The 12641-nt window shown below is 41.5% G+C and overlaps 1 protein-coding gene across 2 annotated transcripts in view; it reads left to right on the forward strand.

Annotated features, from left to right (window-relative positions):
* RAD17 (RAD17 checkpoint clamp loader component) overlaps window positions 1-12641 on the forward strand; it is an 89175-nt gene that overhangs the window by 31531 nt on the left and 45003 nt on the right. For both annotated transcript variants that reach the window (XM_068127566.2, XM_068127577.2), the window contains 3 exons: window positions 5304-5525; window positions 6650-6727; window positions 9886-10036. In XM_068127566.2, the coding sequence (XP_067983667.2) occupies window positions 5304-5525; window positions 6650-6727; window positions 9886-10036 (451 nt within the window). The remainder of the gene's footprint in view (window positions 1-5303; window positions 5526-6649; window positions 6728-9885; window positions 10037-12641) is intronic.

The raw sequence follows: 12641 nt of genomic DNA on the forward strand, positions 1-12641 counted from the left end.
ATGACAGCGTTTCATGTCATTTATGTGACTGACTCACTGTTGATGTGTTGCTGACCCATGTCAGTGTAGAATAAACTCTGGTTATCATTATATCTGCGTGGTTTCTAACATCTCGGTAATAGAAACATACACATCTTAGTTACAATATAATGACTGAATTAAGTAACATCATATAACATGACAACAAATCAGATCTTTATATTGAGGAATATTATAGAACAAGCCAAAGAATGGCAAACGACGATGTACCTCAATTTTATAGATTTCTAGAAAGCTTTCGACTCCTTGCCCAGAGAAAGTCTGGGTCATAATGAAGAAATACAGCATACCTGGAAAATTAGTGAACCTTGTAAAAGCCCTTTACCAAGACTTTCAATGTGCGGTCGTCGACCAAGGTGAAACAACAGAATGGTTCAAGGTGAAGACAGGAGTTAAACAGGGGTGTAACATGTCAGGATTCTTATTCCTACTAGTGGGTGATTGGGTCATGAGAAGAACGATAAAGAACACCGAGCGGTAATTTTGGGCACTTTTTTTTCAAACAAGCTCTAAACCATTGGATTCCCCAGGAAAAATGCGTCTAGAACCAACTTCAAACTTAATGAACACCATTTCCTTAAAGAACGGGATTCTGAGCCCGAATATCAGTTCAAATATTAGTATTCTATATTAATTAAATAGTCGGCGGTCCTAAAATTCGCTCCAGCTGCATCATCAGTGCGCCACGCCTTTGCTTTGACAGGCTTACGATCGGCTTCCCAATATGGCCGCCAGACTATTTCCGGTGGCTTCACGGCGGCTAATGCTGCGAGGTGGCCAATTGGCTCTCCATATTATATACCTCCGTGAATCTGATGGATTTAAAAACAAAAACTCTTCCTCATTCATCTTCCTCTTCACTTGTAATAATGCTGAGTCCCATTCAGTCCCGTTTCTCGTATCGATTAGATTCAGAAAACGCTTGCTTATATTCAATAGTTTTTCTTTCAACATTTCTATTTTATTCATGTAACAGTAATATATCGCCCTATCAAACAGTATTTCTGACTATACACCGCACTTTAAAGCATACATAAATCTATCTCTATCGACAGACTTGGCATTTAATATGGAATTTTTTTTTTTGTGGGGGTGAACTTACTTTTCAAGATGACTTAGAACCAAAAGTTCATTGGAATTATGTTGTAATTATTCTAGATTTTGTTAATGTGACCTTTAAAAGAAACAAAAACCACATTTGACATTTCGAAGCAAATAAATTGATCGTTGAAAGTGATGTAAACTGATATCGAACTCAATTCACGGACAGTACTGTGTTAAACTTCTGTGCGTTTTCCAGAAGTATCTCTTTATTTTGCACATTAGCCAAAAAAAATTTCAACAAAAACAAAAGCTAAATTATGACTTGGATTACGGACAGTAAAATTACAGTTCAGTACTTCGTGTAACCCCCACGAGCATTCAGGAGAGCACGTACACGTCGAGGCATGCTGTTCACGAGATTTGCCAAGGTTTGGACAGGAATCGCTTGCCATGCAGTGACAATAGTCTGCTGCAGTTCACGCACAGAGGTCGGCTGCTGGTCCAAGTTGTCGATTTGACGCGTTAATTCTGCCCACAAGTTCTCCATCGGATTCATATCCGGGGACATGGCAGGCCACTCCATATGCTCTCCACCACGGTCAGCAAGAAAGTGTTGGATCATGCGAGCGTGATGAGGCCGTGCATTGTCATCTTCGAAGACAAAGTTTCCTCCAAAGGCTGCACGAGCAAATGGAAGCAATGTTTCTTCCAGAATGACCCTGTACTTGAACTGGTTCAGGTTTCCATTCAGAACAACCAGGTCAGTTTTGCCCCCTGCATGAAAAGCAGCCCAAACGGTCACCCCACCACCTCCAGCTTGGACTCTTGGCACTATACAATCTTCGTTTTGGGCTTCATGCACTTGTCTGCGCACTCGGACGTGGCCATCTTGACGATAGACCAGAAATCTAGACTCGTCACTGAAGGTCACGTGATTCCAGTGTCCTGGCTGCCATTGATGGTGCTTTCTGGTCCACTGCAATCGGCGCTGGCTGTGTTGTCTGGTCAGGCGTGGCTTTTTCAGGGGACGCCTGGCACGATAGCCTGCTTGAACCAGTCGTTGGTTGACTAGCCTTCTGGATACAGGCACATTTGTCAGTTGCTGCCACTCAGCCCTAAGCCGATTAGCTGACTTGGTACGGCCATTGCAGACTAACCGGTGCAGCTGGCGATCATCTCTCCTTGTGGTTCTGCGTGGACGTCCTGGCCTCGGTATTGGAGTAGGGACACCCCTCTGAGCATTTCGGTTCAGGATCTTTGACACCTGACCTTGAGTGATGCCATACTGCCGAGCAATAGCACGCTGTTTCATGCCAGAATTTCGTAAAGCCACCAATCCATGACAAACAGCATTGTCAAGTTGACGGACCATCTCCAGAGGAGGCGGCAATAACTTTTGTAGACGTGCAGCAGTTGTTTTCCAATAATACAGAACGCAACAACCCTTATATACCCCCATTGTGAAGCCAATCGTCAAATGTACCTGTCCTTACATTTTGTCACGCCACCTGTGATATAATCCTGTTATTGACTTCTTGCTGCGAAAGACAATTAGTGACATGGTTCTTTCAACAAAGACATCACCGAAGAGTAAAATAAACTCACCAGATTGATATACTGAGTTCAGAAAGTAAACCCAAGTCAAGAAAAAAATATATATTCCATATTAAATGCCAAGTCTGTATAACTGATATTCCCATCAGCAAATCGATGGGTATTATCTTCTAGTGACATTGCAAATAGAGAAAAAGTTTTGGTTGAATGTCACAGTATCTGATCCTGCCATTCACCATTGGTACAGATATTCCAGCATTGATTTGGCGAAAGGATCTTTTAAAGGATGCTGAGAATCTGGTTGGACTTCATTCAAACCTTGTTTGTTGCCACCTATGAGAATGAGTGGTGGCTAGGGAAGTGATTGAAATTTCGGAAGAAAACAATGATGCCGAGGTACATTTCATGGTACCTCATGGGCCTGCTTCAACGTTTTCTGGGGTGATGATCAGGACAAGTGTTTTGTCGATTAGATTCAGAAAACGTAAAATGTATTTTGGGCATCATGCCCAGTGAGTTACTGTTATTTGTAGGTACAAGGTCCAGATCGATCAGAATTTAAGGTGATTTAAAGGATGAAATACCGAAAGTTTTTGAAGCATAATGCTACTTCAGATGACATCAAAATGACCTCAGGCCATAAACACCAAACAATGTTAATGTGTTCAGGTTGATACATGAAGTTTTGTCCCATTGTTTAAAGGCTATTGACCCATCAAGGACTGATGGCATGATAATGCTGATTTTAGAAATTACAAAATTTCCCTGCAGACAGTTGTCTCGTGATTTGACATGATTAGAAAACACTCCTGAAGTAAGTGAAGACCTTTTGATTGATTGATCATACCCTTGTCTCCAGCCAAACCCTTGAAATTTGTTTACAGTATAGATTCCGTTTTCTTCCCTTGGAAACAGAAATCACCGTCAGTCCTAAGGGGTTGTTTGTGGTTTCTTTGTATGTTACAAGATCAAGAAACATTCTAAATTATCGTGAAGTTTCTATACACTTTGTTAACTCCGCCGCCGAAGGTGGATGGAGGTTATGTTTTCACCCCTGTCTGTTTGTTTGTCTGTCTTTTTGTCTCTTCGTGAACAGGATATCTCAAAAAGTTGTGGATGGATTCGGACGAAATTTGGCAGAGATGTAGTGTATGTGACAAGAACGAAATGATTAGATTTTGGTGAAGTTGCAGATCTGGTTCCGTGAATGTTTCGTGGTTTTTCGCCAATGAGAGATAGGGAAAAACGATATATACAGTCGCAGGATATCTCAAAAAGTTATGGATGGATTCGGATGAAATTTGGTGGACAGGTTGGGTGTGTGAGAAAGACAAAGTTATTCGATTTTTGCGAAGATCTGAATCTGGACACGAGTATTTTAAAAGTGAGTTTTCACCATTGAGAGATAGGTCCAAAAACTATATGTCGCAGGATATTTTAAAAAGTTGTGGATAACGTATGCCGAAACTAGGTGGATGAGTTGGTGAGGCGTCATGAACAAGCCAATTAGATTTTGCTTTTTTTGGTTAAAATCCGGATCCAGATCCGACCTATCAATGGGATACAAAACGTAGCCTGTTCAGCCTGGCGGAGGTATGCACTCTGCAGAGTGCCGGTCTCGTTGTGAATATTTTAAATGCTAAAATAATCAATTTTATGAGCTGCTTTTCATACCACTGAGTCAATATTGCTTACACACGACCGACCTTGTTAATACTGATATGGTGTTATTCGTTTAATGGTGAGTTTGTTCACTTTTATTGTTGAATAAACAGTTCATTATTCTTGTTTTGATGGTGTTTTCTATTTTCATTAGTTCCACATGTGTCCTGCACAACACATCACTTTTTCTCATCCTGATCCTTAAGGAAGAGAGGAGGAATAGGTGTTTATCTTTTAGTACAGACCTGACTCGGATTGGATCCTTGGGTAATGAGATCCTAATCACTCAAGCCAAATCTCAGACTTTTGGAACATGTCAACCAATCCCATATAACACGCCACCTTTTTTCAAATATCTGGCTTAAGTTAATTGTTAAATTGTTGTTACGTCTCATTTACCTGGGTCTAACAAGTTCAAACCAAAAGGTCGATGGTTATGTGACCTTTCATTGAAAATCTTTGTTACCACAGTAACTTGTGAACCACAGAAGGGATTTCAACCAAAGTTGGCTCGCATATGGACTGTGATAGAAAGATGAACAGATCAAATATTGGGTTCAACAAGTCAAAGGTCATGTGTCCTTTGAAAATCATTTTGCAGATCTTAACTCAAGTTGGAAGCTTCTGGTGTTTTCCCTCTTCTACGTGTCTCTCTTTTCTCTCTCACATGATCTCATGTGACCTTTAATTGAGATGAAATGTAACAGTGGGTTGATATCTAATTGGGAGGAGGCATGGCCATTTACCCTTTTGTGTGAAATTATATTTTCGATTTATTTATTTTTTATTTTTTTATTTGCTCGATACTTTACCAACATAAAAACTTGATGAGTCAGGTGTGAAGCTGACTACTTTGTTTCGTAATGACCTTTTTCATCTAAGTAGGCATTGCAGCCTTGGGAAGCACGAGGCATCCTCTGAGGTCAATTCAGATCACATCGCAATAGTTGTCTTGTGCTGGTGTATATTGTTTCCTTAATCTGTCTGTCTCTCCGTCTCTGCAGAGTAAGCATTGGGTGCGATCCAATTTTGATGAGTTTGGTGCAAAAGAAGATTCATTTTCTTCATCACGGAAGTCTCGGCCCTCCGGTGTGAAAGGGTTGGGAAGAGATAGAGTTCAGAGCAAGGCAGATCGTGTTAGCTCCTTTGCTTTCTCCAAGGCCCCCAAAGCAAAGGAAGATGTTCGAGGTGAAGCATGGGTTGACATTCATTCCCCTTCAACGAAGGTTAGTACAAGCTTTTAAAAGTAAATTTTTCTTTTATCGTAATAATTTGACTCCCAGCAGTAAGTTTTTGGAGGGTTGATCAAACGCATATTCTTGGTTGCCGAGATTGATGATAATTATATTATTATATTATATTGCTGAGAAATTGTATTGTGTCTTTGATTTAAAATGTTCATCATGGAATCTATTTTACTGTTGAAAAAATTAAAATGTATAAATCAAAGATTTAATTTGATACTTGCATGAAGCCACAACCACACAAATCTTGCCATGCAAAAAAACATCACCTGGGAGATTGATGGCAGCATTTCCAAAACGAGTACAACAGAAGCAATGCACGGTCATGTAATATGGAATTCCTCACCGTTTTAAATCTTTCTGTTGTAAATTTCAGCAGAGAACCTCCTATTCGTGCCGTTTATTGGGAAATCATACAGACATGACTTGACAATGGCATAAATTGGTGCCTGGTCCAGCATAAATTGGTCCAGCAATTCAATGGCATAAATTACATGAGGCCACTCCAATGAGTCCGAATATTTTTCAATGAAATCCATGGACCATTCACTTCCAACTGATTTTCTCTGTCCTGCCCTTTGAAGGGAGAGGATTTGTTCTTTGACTGAAAATTACATGTCTCCATCCATATCATTTGGATATGAAATTGGATCTGTAAAGTGGTAGGTATTGCTGTCTTGTTTCTAGGTCTGGGGCTTTGATGGTGAGGGTGTGTCAACTGCACTCTCTTGCTGCAGTTATCCCTGCAGGATCTCCCAGGAAACCTCCCCTCCCCCCCCATAGATTAGCCATCGTAGCAAAGATTGGTTTTCCTGTCAGCAAAGCGACAGGTCGTCTATTCTAGTATACATAAAGAAAGAGCAACCAAAGAAGAAAGAACAAAGGGGAAAAAGCAGATTGGGCCAGCACGAGGATAAAACAGAGAAGGCCAAGAGCTACACACTGCCATCACTCATTTTCCATCTCGAGGGACCCGAGCCTTGCTAAAAATCACAATTAGCCTTGCTCCCTCTGACTGAGACCTATAAAGAAAATGTTGGGGTCTGGCTCAAGGGCTATGTTACGCATTTGCCGCATTATGTGTGATGTATGTTGCTTTTGTGCAGGGGGACCTTGCCGTCCACCGGAAGAAAATTGAAGAGGTGGAGACATGGCTACAAGCACACATGCTGGAAGGAAAGCAGGTAATGTTAGCTGAACAAGAGCTTGATCCTTTAACTGTTTAACTCCTGGGGGATTTGACATTATAGACTGGTTGTAGTAGTCTATTATACCAAGTCCAGTAGTTTAAAATATATCGTGTTAAACTGGCTTCCTTTGTTAGGAAATGTAGGCCAACAACCACATCTCGGATGACAAATTTGGTTTCGGACCAAATCACTCCACCAATCCACCATGCACATGCTGCTTATACTCACCCAACAATGGATGTAGGCCTTCGGTGTCAGACATGAGATCAGGGCCATCTCTCTGGACATATCTTGTGCTTTTGATACAGTCTGGCATCCTGCCTTATTCTCCAAACTCTCTGCCAATGGCGCCAAAAGCCAACTCCACACATGGCTTACTGACTTCCACTACTTTCGGAGCCAACTTGTGACTCTCATCGGAATCCTTTCTTCTCCTTTACCTGTCAAGGCTGGAATGCCCCAAGGCAGTGTCCGGGGACCAGTCCTATTCATGATTTTCATAAATGATCTCTCTGACTCTCTAGAAAATCCTCTTTATCTCTTTGCTGATGACTCCATCCTTTTCCGTGATATCCCTCTTCCTTCACATAGGCAGGCAGCAGCCTCTTCAATTTCTTGAGACCATGACAATATCACGAGTTGGTCAAACACTTGAAATATGTCTTTCATTCATGACAAATCTCAAAGTCGCTCTCCAAAAGGACCATCTGGCAGCCCTCCACCCATCTACTTTCTGAACAATTATCTTGAGGAAGTTCAGTTATTTAAACTCGTGGGTCTCACTGTCAGCCACAATCATTCTTGGGCAAACCACATTTCAAAGTTGGTCTCCAAAGCCAGCTGCCAACTGGGTGTCCTCCATTATATAAAGTATTTTCTTGGCACACCTGAACTCCTATCCACCTACAAGGCTTTTATCTGCAGCTTGATGGAGGAATGCTCTTCCCTCTGGGCTGGCTCCCCTGCCTCATGTCTTCCCTCTGGGCTGGCTCCCCTGCCTTATGTCTTGCTTAACTTGATGCATTGGAAACAAAGGCCTACAAAATTATTAAAATCTCCTGTGATTAAGCTGAGTCTATGGGCCTGTCACTTCACCATCACAGACAGGTCGATGATCTCTTTCTTCTACCGCCTCCTTGCTGGTCTTGCAACATCTGCAAGAGCAGTTGTCTGACTGTACGTAATATTCCACCATTAATCACACCTGTGTCTAAAAGAGGTTTTCTGTTGTCGCTTCTGTTGGACTGTCCATAATATTATGCCATTTTACTCACACCTATTTAGGTGTGATTGGCCCTTGGGAATTTTCGCTATGGCCCCACCCCCACCAGGCTGATTGACAGCCATTTTCCCGGCCACCGCTTGTTTCTCTTCATTATCATTAACTGCAGTTGAGCAGTTTTGCCTACTTTTGGCGGAATTATTTCAAGTTCTGAAAATCTGAGTATTCATGGACCTCTCCACTATAAAATGTGATTGATTTGGTTTAAAACCAAGCTCTGAGCTTTGACCAATTTTGAGTTTGAAAAGAAAAAGAAGAAACATTACAAACACGATCTTGAGTCGGTCAGTTTTATAGCTCAGTAATGCTGTCCAAAAGTTTAATGAGTGTTACTATCTCTGCCACCAAATGTGGACAGTGGTAATGTTTTCATCCCTGTGTTTGTCTGTCTGTGAGCAGAATATCTCAAAAAGGTTTTGCTAAATTCGGACAAAATTTTGTGGACATGTTTGATGGGTGACGAGGACGAATTCATTAGATTAGATTATGATGTTGTTTCTTCCCCTCCACTGCCAAACTCTGGAACTCTTTACCTTCTCATGTCTTTCCAAACACTTATGACCTTCCCCTTTTCAAAAAGCAGATTTTTTTACTTCCTCAAAAACTCTTAGACTATTCTCTCTTTCTTCACTTTTCTATCAATGCAGCTCTTTTATTTAAGGCTTGGCCTCGATGAAGACGATATAGTCCGTGGCTGGAGCCTTCAACAATAAAATAAAATTTAAAAAAAGATTGTGGTGTAGATCCGGATCCGGCTCCAGGTAAGATAATTATTTAAGTGATTCTTCACCATTGAGAGGAAAGGCAAAAACCTTATATATCACGATATCTCAAAACGTTATGGACAGATTTTGACAAACCTTGGTGGAAAGGTTGGGTGTTTGACAAGGACGATTGGATTGGATTTTGGTGAAGATCCAGATATGGATATGATTTTTTTTAAGTGATTCGTCACCATTGAGGGATTGGGCCAAAAACATTTTCAATTTGTGGATGGATTGTGGCAAAACTTAGTGGATGAGTTGTGTAGGTGACAAGATCAAGCCGATTCGATTCTGGTTTAAGTCTGGATGCAGATTCGGTCAATCAGTGGGCTCCAAAAGGTAAACTGTTCAGCCTGGCGGAGGTATGTGTGCTGCACTGAGTGCTGTTGTAGTTGGCCGTGTAATCTTCCACAGACGACTGGTAGGTACTTCATAGTTTTATACGTAGTTATCTCAATTTTTTTGGAAGATTTGTGTTGTTTTTAAACCTGTGGAGTGCGTGTGCCATCCCTACATATTTGTATATAAAATAGAGTATTACAAATCGTACCTCTTCACTGGAATGGTATCACCTGGTGTTGGCCTAATGGTTCAGGTGGCGGGCTTGGGATCCCAAGGTCCTGAGTTCGAATCCCGCTGAATTAACGCCAGGTGGGGTTGACTCAGCCTGTCATCCCTCCAAGGTCGGCAAAATGAGAGGCATTAGAGGCATTGTATTAGACTCCTTGCATTGCATTAGACTCCTTGCATTGCATTGCATTAGAGGTTTTAGAGAGGCGAAATGTGGGCAGAAATGCCCACAGAAAAATGATGCAACCAGCAGCCGGTCTCTGCACATGAACCACCACCACTGGAATGGTGACCGTGACGCCTGTGTCACACCTGCACAGGCATCAAGGTCGAGACACACAAACACAATAACGCACACTTAAAACCAACACCTAATACACACGCACACGTAACATTTCCATGTAATGTAACATTATGTGACGTAGCATTATACACAAATGATATTATGACATTTAAAACTTGGAAACAAAGGCTGGCATTCAAGACTGGGAACCTTGCATAACAAATGGCATTGTTGTTGCATTACTGTGTTTCAGGTAGCTTCGATACTGCTTTTGACGGGCCCAGCAGGTGCTGGAAAGACGGCGACTTTGCAGGTTCTTGCAAGGGAGATGCATATCGATGTGCAAGAGTGGACTAACCCACTCTCTGGGAATCCGAAAAGAAGTTGGCTTGACTTAAAAGATGGTACATTGTATGATCTTGAATGGTTGTTAATCATGGGTGTGATGATTTGGGAGAATCATGTGAGAAAGAAATCGGTGAAACATTTTGTTCGCGAGTTTGTCTGTCAACGCGGTCTTTCAAAAAAGCTTAGATATGAGAGCATTCATGTGAAGTTTTCCTTCATGCACATTTGGAAGACTTTTTTTTTTGTATTTCATGAATTAAAAATTTCCTTAATTTTATTTTGTGTAGACAGTATTTTAGACTTTCAGATTTATTTTTTATTATTATATTTTTTTACACGATCTAAGCCTCGTAGTGATAGTGGAGCTGCCACACACACACATCTTACACATGGTCATACAGACAAATATATGAGATGCAATACTGGATGGTTAGATGAGACAAACACACATCCACTGAGCTGAGGGGAAGTGCTCTCTCTTCCTGGGGCACTCTTTGCTCAAGCGGCGTCACAACATTGGCTCCGCCTTTCTCACCCTACTCAGCAGGGCATTTCCTGAGGAGAAACTTCCTCTCCTCGTGCATGCCAACCTATGGGGATTGTCTGTGCTCTTATTTAAATGCTGAACGTCAAGCAAGGAAGTAGAATGTACCATTTTAAAGTCTTTATGACTTGGCCGAGGTTTGAACCACTGACCTCACAGACTCAGAGCGGACGCTCGAACAGCAACTGTGATGCTCCTAAGATAGCCAGGTGCTGGTCGTTTTTGGGATTCCGGTAGACACGTGAGCGAATGCGCACACGCAAAGCGAAAAGCAAGGTTCAGCAATTGGTTAACTTCTGTCTGTCTGGCCGTGCATCTACAAACATTAGTGTACGATTGAGGTGCAATTTTATTTCAATTTAATATTGTATTTTGAACAAGAATCGGCAGATAAATTGGGAAAACGAACCTGTAGTTTAGCAGTACGTTTGCTCTGAATTCGTCGTGATCGCACATGCACAGATAGGAGTGAGATTATATTTATTGTCTGTCTACCTGTCTACCTGTCTGGCAGTCAAACAAAATTGAAAATCATTCCAAACAGGACACAAGCTGTTTTTAAATCAGAAAGGACAGCAAGAACAGGCATGAATAACAAAGGTTAACATCAACGGCAGGAAACTTCCAGAACGTGTTTTTATACAACCTTTAAAATCTTTATTTTCTTTCAATTGAATTATATACTTGAACCATGTCAAACACAAATCACCTTTTTGCCACTTTCAAATCCCTTCAGTTTCGCAGAACTTTGACAAATTATTACAGCATTTTACGTCATCACGACCAATCAAATTTGCCGCTCTTAACCTCGCCCATGGTCTTGTTGTGTTGTATTTTTTTTTTCTCGTTATATTATTATTATTATTATTATTATTGTAATTATTATTATTAATAATCTCAATACTTTGTGGGGTAAGGTGGTCTATGAAGTCTCTAGTTACCTCTGCCACCAAAGGTGGATGGAGGTTATGTTTTCACCCTGTCTGTCTGTCTGTTTGTCTGTCTGAACAACATATCTCAAAAAGTTGTGGACAGATTCTGACAATTTTGTGGAGAGGTTGGGTATGTGACATGGAAAAATTGATTCGATTTTGGTGAAGATCAGAATATGGATTCGGATACGAGAATTATTTAATTTTTTAAGTGGTTCTTCACTATTGAGAGATCGGGCAAAAAGCGATATAAAATATGATATTTTAAAAAGTTGTGCACGGATTTGGACGAAACTTGGTGGACAAGCTTGTTAGGTGACAAGAACAAGCCGGTAAGATTTTGGTTCAGATACGAATCCAGATCGGGCCTGTCAACAACAACCACGACAACATGCATTTTAAGGCCATTTTCCCTGCTAGAGCGGGGGTTAGCCTTGCGGTCCCCATGACAATCTTCTCCATCTTGCCCTATTTTCTGCATCTCCTCTTGTTAAACCCCTTGCCCGCATTTCTTCTTCCACCATCTTTAGCCAAGTCTTTCTCGGTCTTCCCCGTCCTCTACTTCCTTCTACATTCATTTCCATCACTCTTCTCAACCAGTCACTTTCATCCTTCCTCAACACATGACCAAACCATCTCAACCTGTTCCTCTTCACAGCATCAATCACAGGCTCTATTCCCATCATTTTTCGCAATTCATCATTTGTCTTCTTCTCTCTCAACGATACTCCGCACATCCATCGAACCATTCACATTTCCACCCTTTCCAACCTTCGTTGCTGCTCTACGTTCATTACCCATGTCTCGCTCCCATAAATCATAACACTTCTCACACATGCAGCATACACCTTTCCCTTCAGCTTCAACGACACTCCCCTCCTCATCAGCACGCCACTCAGTTAAATCTTCCATGCACATCTCACTCCAGCAACCGTTGCCGAGTCTGATCCACCTTCTCCATTCAGCATGTCTACGAGGCAGCAAAATGTTTTCACACCTTCCAGCTTCACGCCGTCTCCAAGATCCAACTCAACATTTCCTCCATCTGCAGCTCCCTCTGTGCACACCTTACATTTGAATGTAGCTGCCACACTGGTTAATGACCCTCTCAGACCACTACATTTTTGATGAATCCACTCAGCGCACATTGTACATTGAATGGAGTTCACTCCGACACCCTTCCTG

This window comes from Myxine glutinosa, chromosome 1, assembly GCF_964187855.1.
Source record: "Myxine glutinosa chromosome 1, kmMyxGlut1.1, whole genome shotgun sequence".
NCBI classification, from domain to species: Eukaryota; Metazoa; Chordata; class Myxini; order Myxiniformes; family Myxinidae; genus Myxine; species Myxine glutinosa.